This window comes from Osmerus eperlanus, chromosome 7 (genome assembly GCF_963692335.1).
Source record: "Osmerus eperlanus chromosome 7, fOsmEpe2.1, whole genome shotgun sequence".
NCBI classification, from domain to species: domain Eukaryota; kingdom Metazoa; phylum Chordata; class Actinopteri; order Osmeriformes; family Osmeridae; genus Osmerus; species Osmerus eperlanus.
This window is the reverse complement of record NC_085024.1, coordinates 670,841-690,693: the sequence shown is the minus strand read 5'-3', so window position 1 is coordinate 690,693 and position 19,853 is coordinate 670,841. Positions and strand designations below refer to the sequence as shown.

Below are 19,853 nucleotides of genomic sequence, written 5' to 3'. Positions count from 1 at the left end.
TCTCAACAGGAGAAAAAAAAATGGAAGAAACCTTGGCAGGAGCAATTCAGAGAGGGATCCCCTCCTCCAGAGACGGTTGGTGGGAGAGAGGAGCAGAACACAGGCTAAACATAGTCATACAGTGTCGATGGGTTTTTAAAACACCAAAATCCATTATTCAACTTTATAGATGTAGGACAGGACCGGGAGACTCGCGACCAGGTCCAGCGTTGGCTGACCGACGACCAGGCAGGTGCTGACAACTCAAACCCCCCACACCACAAGGGATGTGTGTGGGGGGGGACAGAGAGAGGAGAGCAGGGATTAGAGAATGCCAGGAGCAGCTAACAGTTACAGTCATAATAGAATGAGATCCCCACCGGTCAAGTGTGGACTGGTGCAGCAATTTAACAGAGCAAAAAAGGGGGAATTTGATGCAACCCCACACACCAAGCGACAGCCCACCTCATTTGGAACATGAATCTGTTCCAGGGGAAGAGAACTCTAAAATAAGTTATACTTAAAGAATAAGGATGGAAACAACCCGTCCCCCGTTGCCTCCAACTAGTAACATACTTACCTTTAACAGTCGTAGAATTGACTAAACAATAACGTTTTTAACCTAATTTTAAACGTCGAAACAGTATCAGACTCCCTAATTGAGACGGGTAGTTTATTCCAGAGAAGAGGCGCTCTATATGAGAACGCCCTACCTCCAGCTGTTTTTTTCTTAATTTTGGGAACCACCAGATAGCCGGCATCTTGAGATCTAAGTGTCCTTGCGGGGCAATAGGGTGCAAGGAGACCGGAGAGGTACAGTGGTGCCAATCCATGCAGAGATTTGTAGGTTAGTAGTAGAACTTTGAAGTCAGCTCTGGCTTGGATAGGGAGCCAGTGTAGAGAGACAAGAGTAGATGTTATGTGATCAAACTTTCTTGTTCTGGTCAATAGTCTAGCAGCAGCATTTTGCACCCGCTGTAAATTTTTTAGGTGGGTAATTGGGAGGCCAGAGAACAACACATTGCAATAGTCCAATCGGGACGTAACAAATGCATGTATTAGTTTTTCGGCATCATCCTTTGAGAGAAATTTTCGTATTTTGGCAATATTACGTAGATGGAAAAATGCAGTTCTAGTAATTTGCTTAATATGGTACTCAAACGAAAGGTCTGGGTCCATTGTGACTCCTAAATTTTTTACTAGCTGGCTTTGAGAGACTTTGACGCCGTCTAGGTCTAAGGTCAGATTGGAAAAAATATTTCTATATTTTTTAGGACCGAAAATTTGAACCTCGGTTTTATCCGAATTTAGAAGAAGGAAATTTGCAGTCATCCAAGCTCTCAACCTAGAAACACATTTTTCCATAGCATGTGGAAATTCTCCAGACTTTATAGACATATATAGCTGAGTATCATCTGCATAACAGTGAAAATTTACCCCAGAGCTTCTAATTATGTTTCCTAAAGGCAGCATATAGAGAGAAAATAACAGAGGGCCTAGAACTGAACCCTGTGGTACTCCGTATTTTACAGTGGAGCTCCTGGATGAGCAGCCATCATAGTGGACATATTGTGATCTATCGGATAGATACGATCTAAACCACTGAAGTGATGTACCAGAAATCCCAACATAGTTCTCCATACGTTCCAAGAGAATCTCATGATCCACCGTGTCAAAAGCTGCACTTAGGTCTAGAAGAACCAGGACAGAGAAAGAACCCGCGTCAGAGGCTAACAGTAGATCATTGACTACCTTGGCTAATGCAGTTTCAGTGCTGTGGTGGAGACGAAATCCAGACTGGAGAGGTTTATAAAGCTGATTTGAGGAGAGGTGCTCAGTGAGCTGTTGTGCCACAGCCTTCTCTAAAATTTTTGAGATAAATGGCAAATTTGAAATTGGCCTGTAGTTGCTAAGACAACCTGGATCCAGGTTTGTTTTTTTAAGAAGGGGCTTAATAATAGCTTGTTTGAAATCGTTGGGGACTTGGCCAATTACAATAGATTCATTAATAATACTAAGCATGGGTGGTCCAATAATAGGGAGAAGTTCCCTACAGAGTTTGGCAGGGAGAGGATCGAGAAGGCAGCTAGTGGGTTTTGAGGAGTCTATCAGCTCGATGAACGCTTCCATAGAAATAGGGTTAAAGTGAGTGAGAGCCTCAACATGCAGCATGCTTGGTATAGGGGAAAGTTCAGTGTTGATGGCCACTCCTCCAGGACTAGTCTGTAGTTTGTCCCTTATTGCATAAATTTTTTGGTCAAAGAAATCTAAGAAATCATTGGGAGAGAAATCTGAACTAACACAGAGTGTACTTTTCTTAGTGAGATTTGCAACAGTGTCAAATAGGAACTTAGTGTTGTGTTTGTTCTTACTAATCAACCTAGAGAAATAATCTGATCTGGACCTAATGAGGACTTGCTTGTACTCCATTAGGCTGTTCTTCCAGGCCAGGCGGAAAACCTCCAATTTAGTGGTACGCCACTTATGTTCTAGTTTTCTAGTGAACCTCTTAAGAGTGCGGGTTTCCTCTGAATACCATGGAGCCAGTTTCTTGTCCTTTCTTTTCCTTGGTTTGAGAGGGGCAGCAGAGTCTAGGGATAGCTGAAGAACCAAATTCAGATCCCTCGTTTTAGTATTTAATGATTTATTTGGGACGTCAAGGACTTCTAGTGCAGCGGGTAGAATATTAGCCAGTTCCAGAGCTGTGTTTGGGGTTATGCAGCGGCTAGTAGAAATATTCTTAGTGCCTCCAAGGCTCTGGCAGAGGTCCATTTTGAAGGTGACCAGACAATGGTCTGATAATATAGGATTGTGGGGGTGGACAATGACGTCACTAATCTTGATTCCCCGCGTGAGAACTAAATCTAATGTATGCGAGTGAAGATGGGTAGGTTTGGAAACCACCTGAGTGAGACCTGTGGAATACATTAGAGCAGTAAAGGCCTTACTTAAAGGATCTTTTGGGTCATCCACATGAATGTTAAAATCACCCATAATCAAGACGTTATCAGTATATGTCACAAGATCAGCACTAAAATCTGCAAATTCCTCCAGGAAGAGGGAATACGGGCCGGGGGGCCGGTATAGAGTAACTATACAAAATGAGGGAGGGGGGCCAGGAGTAGTAGCATTATTCCTTTTTAAAATAGTTGGTGGTTTCATGCAAATTATTTCAAATGATTTAAAGGTATTTACAGATTTTAGGCTGAGGTTGAAGCTAGCTTTATATATCATAGCAACACCACCACCTTTCTTTGATACACAAGGGATGTGTGAGTACGCAAAATCCGGAGGCGATGCTTCATTCAGGGGGGAATATTCATCAGGTTTTAACCAGGTTTCGGTGAGTCCAATCAAGTCCAGGCTGTATTCAGACATTAGATCATTAATCAAAATGGCCTTTGTGGATAGAGATCTGATGTTTAGGAGCCCAACATTCCAGTATGGGTTTTTGGCAGATTTAGACGTAGATAATACTTCAGAGAGGGCGGCACTGTCATCAGAAAACTTAGTAGGAAGAGCAACGGGGGAGCAAGGCTGAATACATATTAAATTGGTATGATTCCTAATACTTGAAGGCCGAAATTTAGAGAAAGGGCGGGGGACCGACACCGTCTCAATGGGAGAAACGACATCAGCAACCTCACTGACTACACTACAAGCTAGGCTATCGGGCCCCCAACAGCTCACAACATACCTATCAGACTCTCTAAGAGACTGAGGCCCGGCTTGTTCTAGTGAGTGTCAGGCCTGCTCTAAAATAGCTTCAATATTCCTAGACAATAGAAAAGCACCTCTCCAGCTCGGATGGAGCCCGTCACTTTTCAACAAGCCAGGTTTGGCCCAGAAACAAGACCAATTATCTACAAATCCTAAACCCTGTTCTGAACAGAAGCGAGCCAACCAGCGGTTAAGAGAGACAAGTCTGCTGTAGATCTCGTCAGTCCCCCTAACAGGTAATGGGCCAGAGACTATTACTCGATGCCGACACATCTTTTGAGCAAGGTCACATGCCCGTGCTATATTAACCTTCGTGACCTCTGACTGCCTTAGCCTAACATCATTGGTGCCGACATGAATGACAATATTCTCATACCTATCATCAGTGCGTGCGCCATGTGCCTTAGCTTGGGCCTTTGCCTTAGCCCTAGTGCTAGCCAGCACCCTGAGATTAGCTTCTATGTCGGTAGCTCTGGCCCCAGGTACACAGTAAACTGTGACTGGTTGCTCCAATCTAATGTTACGAGTGATGGAGTCACCGATCACTAACGTCTGAGGAGTCCCACTCCCACCATGCTGCAAAGGTGAAACCGGTGGGGCTAATCTTGAGTCCTCCCTAGCGCTAGGACTCCCTGCCAGTGATGTTGCGCCAGTCGCATCTAAAGTTACTAGCATACGTTCTTCCTCAAGCGACTGAACGCGACTCTCTAACAGAGTCAACTTTTCGAGCAAAATGACACATGTAGGACAATGTGAGTGGGTGTGAGACATTATAGTTAACTTACGTTAATAGTTTATGCCAGCCAGGGAAATCCGTCAAGAGCGTTGAGTTGGCTAGTTCAACAGGAACGGTAGTGTCGGGCTCCAAGGAAGGAAGCCGCGAAGAAAACCGCGGCGAGTAAACCTTAACACGTAAGTTAGCAAGCAAGATAGAAAGTAATCCAAATCTTCCTTTCTGATACCGAAATGTCCCACTCCTGTCCTCTCGGCAGAAAAACGTAAATTTTCTCAATTGTACTTTTATTCCACACCCATTGGGTTTACTCGATAAAGTCGTTCAGACCCCCATGGAGTGTGTTATGAACTGTTATGGAATGTGTTATGGAGTGTGTTATGAACTGTGTTATGGAGTGTGTTATTGGTGAGGTGTATACATATATCAGTAATCTGGTTATTGTGTTTATCTCCTGTGGTCTTCAGCTGTACTGACTCACAGCCATCCCCTCTTCTGCCAACAATCAGATACTGTACTCTGCTGCTATGAGAGGCTCCTCTCCAGGCCACCAGGACAGGCGGGAGCTCCCTGGGAAACTGTATGCTCTTTAGATGATGGCTGCCAGCAACACAACATTCTCTTTCCAGAACACTACCACGCAAGATGAGGAAATGTCTCACAGATCTATATTACTCATGATTCCCCAAACCACATCGTCCTCTTTCCTGTTTACAGTGAGGGTTTGAGTTTGCCAACAGGTGCTGGGAGATGACATCACTGATTACATCACTGGAAAACGAATGAGAGGACAGAAACTTCAACGTTAAGCTTTCAGTTTATTTAAAATTAAATATTTACAAAACACATGAACACTGTGTCAGATAAGTAGCTCGGTATAATATTCCATTGAAAAAAATAATGTACAAAAGATTCAGGCAAAGATAAAGGCAGCTTGATTCCTAGTGATCTAAATACTGTCTCTCTCCTGTCTCTCTCTCTCTCTCTCTCTCTCTCTCTCGTGTTCCAGAGGGGGGCGGCGGGGGCTCGCCTGGCTGCAGTCCAGCCTCACACACCTTGTCTGAAGCTCCTTGTTCCTCCTTCATTCAAATGCATAGTTAGTATTAATCAGTGCTTGGTTACGGTTCTGACCCTTGACCTCTGTGAACCCTTGACCTGTGTGGTCATGGTGCTACTCTTGGGATGCAGCTTCTCTGGGAACACAGAGGCCTCATGGGAAACTGAGTTCACTACAGTCATGTTACTGTTCTGTTAGTTGAACATACTTCTTTAAAGTCTATTTTAAGTGTACTCTGAGCTCTCTGATAATTACAATTTCACAACAAAACAACCCTTAAACTATCACACTAAGTCATATTCTCGTAATTCCTGGTCAAGGATAGTAGGGCTATAAGAACATCAACATCCCTTTCTGTCATAATATGAATATGTGATACTTTATATGATATACCTTTTGCAGTAAAAGTAAAAACACTGAAATAACACGACCAATAGAAATGCAGCAGTCAGAGCGTATGAGGTCATCTGGCTCAGGAAACACAAATGGAGCAAAATGATAAATACATAAATAAAAACATCACAGAGGCGAATCAGTGAAGAGTGCGTAATGCTGACGCTTACAACACAGTGTTGCTGTCATCGTGCGTCTGCATCTTCAGAGCTCTGTGGTTACGTTGGGCAATGCACTGTGGGAAACAGAGGCAGAAAGGTCAAGGGCAAAGCACTGTGGGAAACAGAGGCAGAGAGGTCAAGGGCAAAGCACTGTGGGAAACAGAGGCAGAGAGGTCAAGGGCAAAGCACTGTGGGAAACAGAGGCAGAGAGGTCAAGGGCAAAGCACTGTGGGAAACAGAGGCAGAGAGGTCAAGGGCAAAGCACTGTGGGAAACAGAGGCAGAGAGGTCATGGGCAAAGCACTGTGGGAAACAGAGGCAGAGAGGTCAAGATGGCCGATCGTTGATGGGACAGGACAGAGGAGAATGCTGCAGTGCAGAACACATCTCAACACAGACCCAGAGAGGACTCACGTATTTCAAGTCATGTAACATGGCGAATTCTAACTGAAAAGTGCAGAAACTCACCAAACATTACAAAATAAAGTTTCCACTACTATGTTTATGATGTTGACTAGGCTATTAAAAAAACATAAAAATAAAAGTTTGATCATTAATGTGGATGATCACATCAAAATGCCAAAACCCGAAACGGGAAATGCTATATAGCCTTCTGTTTAATCCACCACCACTTAATAACTTCTGTTAAACTTGAGGGTGTCAAACGAACGACAAAATCACTCAGGAAATGCATGTCACGCTAACCCTATAGCTGCCATGCTGTTACGATGCGCCACCACTCGTTTATTCATTTAAAGTTTATTCGAGGGCGCCGTTTATTCGTAGAAATACGGTAATTCAGACAAAGAAATGACCTCAGGAGCGCATTTATAGTCCATCTGCATATTCATTTATGGGAGGAGGCAAGGCGGGGTCAGTGGTTCGTTCATGTGCGGTCAATCTCACGTTGATTGTGATTTATAAAGGAAAGGTGCGCAGGACCTGGCGTACGACCGGTTTAATACATGTGAATATTTCTGTGCGTAGGTACTTTTCGAGTTTTGGCCGTACGCCATCTTCTGGTAGGAAAGCTGCACAATCCTTTATACATGAGGCCCCAGGTTTGTCTACATGAGGACAGGTCAGTGTAGAGCACCACTCATGGCTTTGTAGAGTCTGTGTTTCCTGAGTCGAGTAAAGGGTGATCGTTCTCTTTGTGACATTATCAACACCACTAGGAAGACCAACACTAGTAACCCCCCAACACCCCTACCCTTCCCTCCCCCTCCCCCACCCCACCTACACCTACTACAGTTTTTATTCCAGAAAAATAAGCTCTGCCTCTATATTCTGTAGTGCTGTACCACTGGGAAATGTACATTTACATGTATTCATTTAGCAGACGCTTTTATCCAAAGCGACTTCCAAGAGAGAGCTTTACAAAAGTGCATAGGTCACTGATCATAACAACGAGATAACCCCAAAAACATTGCGTATAGCCAAAACATGAAGCATACATGGTGGAAAACCAAATAAGTGCCAATGGGAAGAACCATAAGAGCATGCAGTTAAACAAGTTCCAATTAAACAACATGAACCTCAAAAAGTGCAAACCTGTACCTGTAGAAAAGCAAGCAACATTAATATAATTCACAGCAAGTACAAAAAGTTAAATCAGTTACAACTAACCAACAAGAGCAACAAGTCCCTCAATAAGAGTCATTGTGTTTCTGGAGGAAACTAAGATCAAATGTAGTTCATATTCACCTTTCAGAATGTAGTCCGTCAGCAGGCTGGGCACCTTGTCACTGTCATCCTTCATGGCTTGTAGAACTACAACACCCAAAACACAAGGGATTTATGACACAGAGTAAAAACAGCAGCAGCAACCACAGTAACGGGGCGTTCACACCGACAGCAGTGTGATGCAGCGAGGCATGAAAACAGGCGCTGAGGGAGGAGCCGAGGGGTGTTGGGGGAGGAGCCAAGAGGCATTTGGAAGGAGCCACAGGACGCTGGGGGAGGAGCCGAGGGGTGTTGGGGGAGGAGCCAAGAGGCATTTGGAAGGAGCCACAGGATGCTGGGGGAGGAGCCGAGGGGCGTCGAGGAGCGGCTGGTCGGATTCAAGTGTTGAAGGGCGTAAAAGAAAGTGAACACATTTTTACACTTTTTAGTGACACTGGGGCGTGTAAACCAATCAACGGACACCATATAGAAACAAATGACGTACATGTTCTTGTGGTCTCTAACTGTATATAATGGGTTTGTATGATTACAGACGTTTAAACCAAAGCATAGTAGCTGGCTAATGTAATATAACACTTTCATCTGGTGTTTGTAAGACAGACAATGCAAACAAGGACGCTAACAACTTACGAACATAACTAGCTAGCTACTTAGTTTCACGTAGCTTCCAACTTTGTCAACCAACAGATTTAATTTATTGCTATGCATGGCATAAGATCCTCGTTTTGCGTTGCTGTTGGTATGAATGCCCCGTAACTGTAGTGATACTGGTGATATGTAGTGAGGTTAGTAGTGGGTAAGACACTGACTCTTAGTGAGGATCTGGAGGTCTTCCACCGACGGAGGTCCAGGCTTCTTCTTGTAGGGGATGACTGTGGTCAGGTACTGACCATCCACACAGAATAGGATAGAACATAGTCACTCACAGTGTTAGGATATCAGATGGAATAGGGAGGATGACAGTTCTCTGTGGAGGCCCTGTCCCTTTAAGAAGCTGCTGTCTAGGGAGGGGTCTCTCCCAGGAAGTGATCATAGGACAGGAAGAGATTACGTTAGAGGAAGTGATTGTGTTAGAGGTAGTGTTGTCACGGTACCAACATTTCAGTAGTAGATTACAATACCAGTGAAATTTCACAGTAGTCAATACCATTTTCGATACCAAAGACAAAAACTAAAATAGTTTACTGAACAACTGTCGTTTGTTGACCGTGACAGTCACCTACCATATCTAAATGCTGTACCCTACTGCCGACAACAACACAACATTAATACAATCACAATGCATGTGGCCTGAAGGCAGAATGTGTGGACTGAGTGTAGACATTAAGTATTTTCCGGACTATAAGTCACACTTTCATGGTGTATTAGCTTACTGGTAACTTGCCTGTTGGATTCGCTAGCTTGTTATGTTAATTTGCCTATTCAGCCTCCCAGGTATGTTCTTTATTCAGGGTTCTCAAGCCTCACGCATTGACCGTGAGACATGCATTTCAGCCCGTTCACACGCCCTCACGCCACACCTAGCATTTCTCACGCTGAGAAGGCAACGGCAGCCAAGTTGTCCTGCTAACGTTGTGTAAGGTTTACAAGTAATTCATATATTTAGGGTCAATCTGCTAAATATATATTTACAATGTTTACACAGTTAACTACTTGCATATTTGTGTTACACAGTTATTATATGGTTACGATAATCTACCTCTGTGGGTTCCTTACATTTACCTTAGTTTAAGTCCTGCTAACGTTTGATTGGTTGGTTAGCAACATGTGAGCGAGAGAGGAGGAAGTGTTGGTGTAATGGCACGGATGAAGTGTGGAGTAAAGTGCTGTTATAAGAAAGTTTTCTTCATCTGTGTCGGAGAAATTTAGAATGTACGGTTGTATTCTGAAAATACTGGTGCTAGCATTCCTTTGTCAGTAGAGAGCCCTCTCCCCACATGACCTATAGATGACACTAGGCTTACGTAAACAAACTGACTTAGGTTGACCATTATCATGCTAGAGGTGCAATAAACCTTATCTGTGTTGAGTGAATCATATGGTCAAGCCTAGGGTCGGAGAACTCTGTAAGTTCCCACGTGCACGCGCACTCTCTGGGATCGATCATATTGACAGCTGATATGCTGAGGAGGGGACTTCTCACCAATAAATGGTCTTACCTGAAGACTTGTGAACCAGACAAACGTTGTAGCACAATGGCGTGTGATGTTTGAAGTGACTGTAAGTCGCTCTGGATAAGAGCGTCTGCTAAAATGACTAAATGTTTTTGTCTCCTTGTGGGCCGGCCGCAAGCAATAAAGCTTTCTTAAACGTGTTCACCGACTGACTGTGCAATGCTTGATAGATTAATATTTCTGACAATCTGGCTGTCTGTTCTTATTACGAGTGATCCAACCACCATTTACCGAACCCTCACGTTACAGTTGTATTGATTAATGGCCGGTTCGATTCCCGGCCGATCCAAAATGACGTTGTGTCCTTGGTCAAGGCCCTTCACCTTACTTGCTTCGGGGGGAATGTCCCTGAACTTACTGTAAGTCGCTCTGGATAAGAGCGTCTGCTAAATGACTAAATGTAATGGTCGCACGAGTGAAGGTTCTCGGCGACTGTACGTTCGTTACTAGTCTAGGTAAACGGCTAAATGTAAATGTAGGTATGCAACAATAAAAAATCTCACTCCAAGCTTTTGATAAAACTTGACGACCCTGTCTTTATGCTATTGTGTAGCTGAATAACTGTTAATGTGTTACGTTAACATACCGGAAACCTATTCAGCCTGTTGTTCTGTGTGCTATTGTGTAGTTGAATAACTTGCCTTTCTGGATTAAATGTCTGTTCTTGGTCTTCGATTTTTGAAATACATTTCTAAATAAATGCGACTTATAGTCCAGTGTGACTGATATATATATTTTTCCTCTTCATGACGCATTTTTGGACTGATGCGACTTATAGTCCTAAAAATACGGTATACATCCCAAACTCCAAAATACAACTTTCTGCAAACGACATAATCTAAAAGCCTCTGTAAAAATGTGTTAACCCTGTTGTGCCCTCTCCTTTCGTATGCTCCAGTATTAGGTATTGCATTTGCAGTATGCTATAAACCATAAAGGACATGAACAGTGATGTTTGCGACTTGGTTTCTGGTGATCGACGATGTTCTCATTGTCATCTGCCTCACACCTAGAGTATTTCCATACGGGGCTCTTCCACTTCTCTTGTCAACAACTTTTAAAGGAGGCCCTGCATCATTAGCTGCTTGTCCAGTGTTGCCAATTTTACGACTTAAGTCATAGATTAGAAATCTAATCTAGCAACAAATCTAGCGACTTTTAGCGACTATTAAGAGAGCCACTAGCGACTTTTGGTGAGATTTCTAGTACTACCGTAACTTCCGAAATTCTGGTATTGTACCATTTTTGTTTGTTTGAGTACCGACTTGGTATCGGAGTACCAGTTTTTGTGATAACAATAGTTAGAGGAAGTGTTTATGGGTGAGGAAGTGATCATGGGACAGGAAGTGATCACGGGACAGGAAGTGATCACGGGACAGGAAGTGATCATGGGACAGGAAGTGATCACGGGACAGGAAGTGATCACGGGACAGGAAGTGATCACGGGACAGGAAGTGATCATGGGACAGGAAGTGATCATGGGACAGGAAGTGATCACGGGACAGGAAGTGATCACGGGACAGGAAGTGATCATGGGACAGGAAGTGATCATAGGAGATGAGGAAGTGGGATGTTGAGAAGGAGGACTGGAAGGCAGAGACAGGAGGAGGGATGGAAGACAGAAAGAGGAGGGATGGAAGACAGAGAGAGGAGGATGGATGGATGGAAGACAGAGAGAGGAGGAGGGATGGAAGACAGAGAGAGGAGGAGGGATGGAAGACAGAGAGGAGGAGGGATGGAAGACAGAGAGAGGAGGAGGGATGGAAGACAGAGAGAGAGGAGGGATGGAAGACAGAGAGAGGAGGAGGGATGGAAGACAGAGAGAGGAGGAGGGATGGAAGACAGAGAGAGGAGGAGGAATGGAAGACAGAGAGAGGAGGAGGGATGGAAGACAGAGAGAGGAGGAGGGATGGAAGACAGAGAGAGGAGGAGGGATGGAAGACAGAGAGAGGAGGAGGGATGGAAGACAGAGAGAGGAGGAAGCACCTGTCCGTCCCTGGCCCCGGTCCTGGAGGTGTGTTGGAAGCCATTTTGAATGGCAGAGGAGAGCCCCTTCATGCTGAATCGCTAAAGAGAGAGGCAGGGAAGAGAGAGGCAGGGCAGAGAGGCAGGGCAGAGAGGGGCAGGGCAGAGAGAGGCAGGGCAGAGAGAGATGTGAGAAGAGAGAGAAGGAGAGAGACACATCTGAAGAACAGTAGCCTGGTAAGAATGAAACAGGACTGAGATCTCACACTGTGGTAGGTCACATGTCTGTCACAACGACCACCTGTCACAAAGATCGCTTTAGCAAGTTACTCCTCCTAAAACTTACGCCTCCTAAATGCTACGCCTCCTAAAAGCTACGCCTTCTAAAAGCTACACCTTCTAAAAGCTATGCATTCTAACAGCTACACCTTCTAAAAACTATGCCTTCTAAAAGCTACACCTTCTAAAAGCTACGCCTTTTAAAAGCTACACCTTCTAAAAGCTATGCCTTCTAACAGCTAGCTAGAGGAAGGCGTGGGAAGGTGGTATTCCCCCAGGATCCCAGAGAGAGGGTCAGGGTTATCCTGAGAGAGAGGGTCAGGGTTATCCTGAGAGAGAGGGTCAGGGTTATCCTGAGAGAGAGGGTCAGGGTTATCCTGAGAGAGAGGCTCAGGGTTATCCTGAGAGAGAGGGTCAGGGTTATCCTGAGAGAGAGGGTCAGGGTTATCCTGAGAGAGATCCGGGGTTATCCTGAGAGAGGGTCAGGGTTATCCTAAGAGAGAGGGTCAGGGTTATCCTAAGAGAGAGGGTCAGGGTTATCCTAAGAGAGAGGGTCAGGGTTATCCTGAGAGAGAGGGTCAGGGTTATCCTGAGAGAGGGTCAGGGTTATCCTGAGAGAGAGGGTCAGAGTTATCCTGAGAGAGAGGGTCAGGGTTATCCTGAGAGAGAGGGTCAGGGTTATCCTAAGAGAGAGGGTCAGGGTTATCCTGAGAGAGATCCGGGGTTATCCTGAGAGAGGGTCAGGGTTATCCTGAGAGAGAGGGTCAGGGTTATCCTGAGAGAGAGGGTCAGGGTTATCCTAAGAGAGAGGGTCAGGGTTATCCTGAGAGAGGGTCAGGGTTATCCTGAGAGAGAGGGTCAGGGTTATCCTGAGAGAGAGGGTCAGGGTTATCCTGAGAGAGATCCAGGGTTATCCTGAGAGAGGGTCAGGGTTATCCTGAGAGAGAGGGTCAGGGTTATCCTGAGAGAGAGGGTCAGGGTTATCCTGAGAGAGATCCGGGGTTATCCTGAGAGAGGGTCAGGGTTATCCTGAGAGAGAGGGTCAGGGTTATCCTGAGAGAGAGGGTCAGGGTTATCCTGAGAGAGAGGGTCAGGGTTATCCTGAGAGAGAGGGTCAGGGTTATCCTAAGGAGGATTCTTACTGATCCCTGCTGCCGCTCCGGCCGGCCCTGCAGGCTCCTCCTCCTCCTCTGCTGCTCCTTGTGGAGGGTCTGGAGATCGATGAGGGCAGAGATGAAGGTGTTGCTGGCCTCCTTGTGGAAGGTCAGCTCGTCCCTCAGAGCCAGCTGTTCCAGCAGCTCCTCACTCAGGAGTCGGATGTGTGTCTCCACCTCCTCCAGAACCTCGTTCAGCTCCGCCACGCAGCGAGCTCGCAACCCTGCACACACACACACATGCAGGAACGTTTTGGGGACATGTTATTACTAAACAGTGGACAATAACATGATATGCTTTTACATAACTTCTCTTTCCCTCCCTTACTGGCGGGCTAAAACTCACACACACACACACACACGCAGGGACACACACACACACAGAGACACACACACACACAGGAACACACTCTCACACACACACACACACAGGGACACACTCACACACACACACACACACACACAGGGACACACTCACACACACACGTGGGACACACTCATTCACTCACTCACACACACGCACACACACAGGAGTGTCCACTCACTCAGTTCTTGTCTCAGGGTGGTGGTGGGGCAGGGGGGCCCAGGGGGGCCCAGGGGGGAGTTTAGCTGCGACGGGCTTTGGTCTGGAGAGTCCTGCAACATCTCCTCTATCTCCTCCAGGACCTACACACACACAACACACAGTAACCATGTGGAGACAGAAATGACATGCCGTTGTGTAAATAAGATAAATAACATAAGGCCATTTAGTTTGTTTAATAAAAGAGCAAGCTATAGACCTGTTTTATAGGAAAGGTAAACTTAAGTGACTTATTTTGTGATCGGGCGCTATATAAAAAAAAAAGTTAAAACTTTTTCTTTTTTTTTTACAAAACCATTTATGAATGTTGTATTGTTATATTTTGAAGTAGAAGCAATGCATGAACATTTTAAGCACTGAACCCAAAGTTACTGGGCATTTCACATTTATAATTGAATCTCAGGACAACACCCAGCTGGAGTAACTGACCAATGAACGAATTCACCTTCACAAAGATACCCCCATTCTTCGTGGATTATAAAAACCCACGACGATCAGTCACCCCCGCTTTTTCGTAGGAATAAACCTGAAGTAAACGCGTCACTCCTAACCTATTCTTCTAAATCAGAAATTCACTGGACCACCAGGAACTTTGAACAAAGATTCCTTTGTTCTATACGGACCGTTTGACGACGACCACAGAACTTTGACCCCTCTTCTTCACAGGACAAAAGTAACTGCGACTAGCTACATTTCTTACTAGTGACATTGGCATGTTGTGGTTTAATTTGTCTGTGTTTGATTTAGATTACAAGTAAAATAACCTAACTTTTGTTAGGGTTACCGTTACCGCTAGATTGTCTTCCATTGTTTTCAATGAGGCCTATCTCTCTCTCTCCATTCCCCCTACCCACACAAGGCATATCTCTCTCTCTCCCTACCCACACAAAGCCTATCTCTCTCTCCCTTCCCCCTACCCACACAAGGCCTATCTCTCTCTCTCCCTTCCCCTACCCACACAAGGCCTATCTCTCCCTTCTCCCTACCCACACAAGGCCTATTTCTCCCTTCCCCCTACCCACACAAGGCCTATCTCTCTCTCCCTTCCCCCTACCCACACAAGGCCTATCTCTCTCTCTCCCTACCCACACAAAGCCTATCTCTCTCTCCCTTCCCCCTACCCACACAAGGCCTATCTCTCTCTCTCCCTACCCACACAAGGCCTATCTCTCCCTTCCCCCTACCCACACAAGGCCTATCTCTCTCTCCCTTCCCCCTACCCACACGAGGCCTATCTCTCTCTCTCCCTTCCCTTACCCACACAAGGCCTATCTCTCCCTTCCCCCTACCCACACAAGGCCTATCTCTCTCTCTCCCTACCCACACAAGGCCTATCACTCTCTCTCCCTTCCCCCTACCCACACAAGGCCTATCTCTCTCTCTCCCTACCCACACAAGGCCTATCACTCTCTCTCCCTTCCCCCTACCCACACAAGGCCTATCTCTCTCTCTCCCTTCCCCCTACCCACACAAGGCCTATCTCTCCCTTCCCCCTACCCACACAAGGCCTATCTCTCTCTCTCCTTTCCCCTACCCACACAAGGCCTATCTCTCTCCCTTCCCACTACCCACACAAGGCCTATCTCTCTCTCTCCCTACCCACACAAGGCCTATCTCTCTCTCCCTTCCCCCTACCCACACAAGGCCTATCTCTCTCCCTTCCCCCTACCCACACAAGGCCTATCTCTCTCTCTCCCTTCCCCCTACCCACACAAGGCCTATCTCTCCCTTCCCCCTACCCACACAAAGCCTATCTCTCTCTCCCTTCCCCCTACCCACACGAGGCCTATCTCTCTCTCTCCCTTCCCCTACCCACACAAGGCCTATCTCTCCCTTCCCCCTACCCACACAAGGCCTATCTCTCTCTCTCCCTACCCACACAAGGCCTATCACTCTCTCTCCCTTCCCCCTACCCACACAAGGCCTATCTCTCTCTCTCCCTACCCACACAAGGCCTATCTCTCTCTCTCCCTTCCCCCTACCCACACAAGGCCTATCTCTCCCTTCCCCCTACCCACACAAGGCCTATCTCTCCCTTCCCCCTACCCACACAAGGCCTATCTCTCTCTCTCCCTTCCCCCTACCCACACAAGGCCTATCTCTCCCTTCCCCCTACCCACACAAGGCCTATCTCTCTCTCTCCTTCCCCCTACCCACACAAGGCCTATCTCTCTCTCTCCCTACCCACACAAGGCCTATCTCTCTCTCTCCCTTCCCCCTACCCACACAAGGCCTATCTCTCTCTCTCCTTCCCCCTACCCACACAAGGCCTATCTCTCTCTCTCCTTCCCCCTACCCACACAAGGCCTATCTCTCTCTCTCCCTTCCCCCTACCCACACAAGGCCTATCTCTCTCTCCCTTCTCCCTACCCACACAAGGCCTATCTCTCTCTCCCTTCCCCTACCCACACAAGGCCTATCTCTCTCTCTCCCTTCCCCTACCCACACAAGGCCTATCTCTCCCTTCCCCCTACCCACACAAGGCCTATCTCTCTCTCCCTTCCCCCTACCCACACAAGGCCTATCTCTCCCTTCCCCCTACCCACACAAGGCCTATCTCTCCCTTCCCCCTACCCACACAAGGCCTATCTCTCTCTCTCCCTACCCACACAAGGCCTATCTCTCTCTCTCCCTTCCCCCTACCCACACAAGGCCTATCTCTCTCTCCCTTCCCCCTACCCACACAAGGCCTATCTCTCCCTTCCCCCTACCCACACAAGGCCTCTCTCTCCCTTCCCCCTACCCACACAAGGCCTATCTCTCTCTCTCCCTACCCACACAAGGCCTATCTCTCTCTCTCCCTTCCCCCTACCCACACAAGGCCTATCTCTCTCCCTTCCCCCTACCCACACAAGGCCTATCTCTCTCTCTCCCTTCCCCCTACCCACACAAGGCCTATCTCTCTCTCTCCCTACCCACACAAGGCCTATCACTCTCTCTCCCTTCCCCCTACCCACACAAGGCCTATCTCTCCCTCTCCCTTCCCCCTACCCACACAAGGCCTATCTCTCCCTTCCCCCTACCCACACAAGGCCCATCTCTCCCTCTCCCTTCCCCATACCCACACAAGGCCTATATCTCTCTCTCTTCCCCCTACCAACACGAAGCCTATCTTAAATGAGCAAACCCCAATACAGATGCTTCACACAGACAGACATAAACATGCTTCACACTTACAGACATGCACATGTACAGACAGGCCGACAGTCAGGCAGGCCAACAGCAGGGCTGCCAACTTTTCAAAAAACCTTGGAGTTCGATTTGGTGGGGCCAAATCTTACGGCGTACAAGGCAACCCCCCCACGAGACAACATTTCACGTGTGTTTGTACCTGTTCTGCTGTGAGGACCGGCTCATCGCTGAAACAGGACACGATGATGGAGTGCAGGTCCATCTGCTCCCTCATCTCCTCATCCTCCAGCAGCAGCTCTCCTCCGCAAGCCCTCTGACCTCCACACGCCCTTTGACCTCCACACGCCCTCTGACCTCCACACCCCATCTGACCTCCACACCCCATCTGACCTCCACACCCCCTCTGCCAGCCAGGGTGGGGTGGGAGGGGGAGGAGCGAGAGGGAGAGAGAAAGAGAGAGATTGAGTAATTGAGGGAGGGAGGGAGAGGGGAGGAGAAAGAGACAAAGATTGAGAGAAATAGGAAGAGAGGGGGGAAATAGACAGAGAGTGAGTGAGAGAGGGAAGGAGAGAGAGGGAGAGAAGGAGTGAGAGAGGGAGTAAGAAAGGGAGTGAGAGAGAGTGAGATAGGGAGTGACAGAGGGAAGGAGAGACAGAGGTGGAGAGAGGGAGTGAGAGAGAGTGAAAGAGGGAATGAGAAAGGAAAGGAGAGATCATCAAACTCACTGGACTGTCCTCCAGGTTGAGAGCACGGATGTGGAGGGCGCGTGTGTGCGACTGTTTCCAGTCCACCGCCATCACGTTACCATAGTTATCTGTGAGGGCGTTCCATATCCTGTGAGAAAATTAATGAAGGGGGAAGATTGGTCAGCTTCCGACTCCAGGGGACGGTCATTCTATCCGGAATTAGAAAGAAATAGTTCCTACTTGTTTTCGTCAAGATGGAGCTGCCATAAACGTGATTATTCCCGCTCCTAATCTTCACGGGTACATGTGTTTTGAATACGCGTTGTGTCACAATACGCTTTTACATAGACCTATCTGTTGTATAATTTTATATCGCAAGACTTAATAGCCTGTTGTAGCATTAGCATACAGTACAACGTGTAGGGTCCGCGTTGGATGGTTATTCTTACAAATGCAAGTCACTGCCCTGGAAGACAGAGGAACTAGACACTGGAATTTGATACCTTAGTTGCAACAGTCTTATTACAGCTAAACAATGAGACTTGCGTTCTTGGTTAAATAAATATACTTACTCGTCATCCCTCATTATTGTATCCTCGTTGATGAGCTGGACGGGAGCAATTGTTTCGGTTTTGATACTGACGTTTTGAAAGCATACTGTCAACTTCTCATCAAACCTTTTCAGATCTTCCATTGACTGGAAACTGCCTATTTCACTCGCAAAGTTGTTGTCTAGTTCCGGAAGATCCTGTAACATTCCCTTCAACTCATCCAGTAACAATTTATCTAGGTTCATCCGAGTCCCCTGCTCTGGAACAGTCTTGAGGTCGTTAAAGTCCTTCCACTCACAGCGCGCCGCCATCATGGCCGCCGCGCGAAAGATACCCGACGCTCGTGATGTATGCGGTAACGGTACCGGACGGAACTCCGGACGCAGCATCATCTCACCCAGGTTCTGTTGACAAAACCTGCTTTGAAAACCCATTTTATTGATTTTGTTTGCGAATGCCTAATGAATAACTAGACTACTGAATATCAGATACGAGTTTAGCAAACATTTTTGGTCCGATTTTGCTAGAAAACAAAGTCGCATTCCATACCCCGAAAGAAAAAGTTTATCACAATTTTTGTATACAAATAATTGTAGATGTACTAGCCCATGAAGGGGTATATGCAAATATAAACTATTACAATAAGTTATTAAAGAAAGAGAGAGAGAGATAGGTCACACAATAAACCCTACAATAAATAGCAAAACAGCAAAAAGAAAAATACATTGTTTATTGGAAAGAAGTCAAACTAAAACAGAGTGAAGTAGAATGCTATTTGGATATAAACAGACAGTACACAATGGCAGACTACTTAACCACTGTGTCTGAACAAAAACTAAGATTAATATCTGTACAGACTCAGTGAGCACAGCCTGGCTGTAGAAACAGACCGTCACAGGGAGAGGTGGAGACAGACATCCATTTCCCATAATATGACAAAGGCATTCGAGCAACATACGGTACTTCCCTAAAATTATAAACAAATATAAGGAATTTTAAACTGTAACAAATAGAGAGAAACTGTTTTATTTACCGGGAGTCAAGCCTAACTGCCCAATTTTGGCAGCAAAGTATGTATCAACCTGCCAGGACCTTAGGGGCCGCCAGTGGAACAAGGTATAATCAGACGCGTCTCCCACTGTACAAAAATGAAGCCAAAATATCCCGGATACGGGTGCTGCCATCTTGCTCTGGTGATGTCATTTGGAGCCAGAGTCTGTGCAGAGGTGATGGGGTGGTGGAGCCAGAGTCTGTGCAGAGGTGATGGGGTGGTGGAGCCAGAGTCTGTGCAGAGGTGATGGGGTGGTGGAGCCAGAGTCTGTGCAGAGGTGATGGGGTGGTGGAGCCAGAGTCTGTGCAGAGGTGATGGGGTGGTGGAGCCAGAGTCTGTGCAGAGGTGATGGGGTGGTGGAGCCAGAGTCTGTGCAGAGGTGATGGGGTGGTGGAGTCAGAGTCTGTGCAGAGGTGATGGGGTGGTGGAGCCAGAGTCTGTGCAGAGGTGATGGGGTGGTGGAGCCAGAGTCTGTGCAGAGGTGATGGGGTGGTGCCAGAGTCTGTGCAGAGGTGATGGGGTGGTGGAGTCAGAGTCTGTGCAGAGGTGA

At 46.8% G+C, this 19,853-nt stretch overlaps 1 protein-coding gene across 5 annotated transcripts; it reads right to left on the bottom strand.

Moving 5' to 3' along the window:
- Nucleotides 1–5,443: 5,443 nt before the first annotated feature.
- On the bottom strand, nt 5,444–18,668 carry fez2a (fasciculation and elongation protein zeta 2a). Of its 5 annotated transcripts, none has more exons than XM_062466402.1 (9): nt 18,274–18,667; nt 17,741–17,849; nt 17,215–17,418; nt 13,846–13,966; nt 13,289–13,524; nt 11,889–11,969; nt 8,538–8,613; nt 7,750–7,815; nt 5,444–6,117 (listed from the first exon to the last, which is right to left on the bottom strand). In XM_062466402.1, exons 1-9 carry the CDS (start codon nt 18,642–18,644, stop codon nt 6,101–6,103), a joined length of 1,281 nt encoding a protein of 426 aa, XP_062322386.1. In that variant the 5' UTR covers nt 18,645–18,667; the 3' UTR covers nt 5,444–6,100. The 5 variants fall into 5 exon arrangements, 4 of the variants coding, with proteins under 4 accessions (XP_062322386.1, XP_062322387.1, XP_062322389.1 ...); XM_062466403.1 differs by having other exon boundaries at nt 17,215–17,400; XM_062466405.1 differs by having other exon boundaries at nt 17,215–17,382.
- Nucleotides 18,669–19,853: the final 1,185 nt, after the last annotated feature.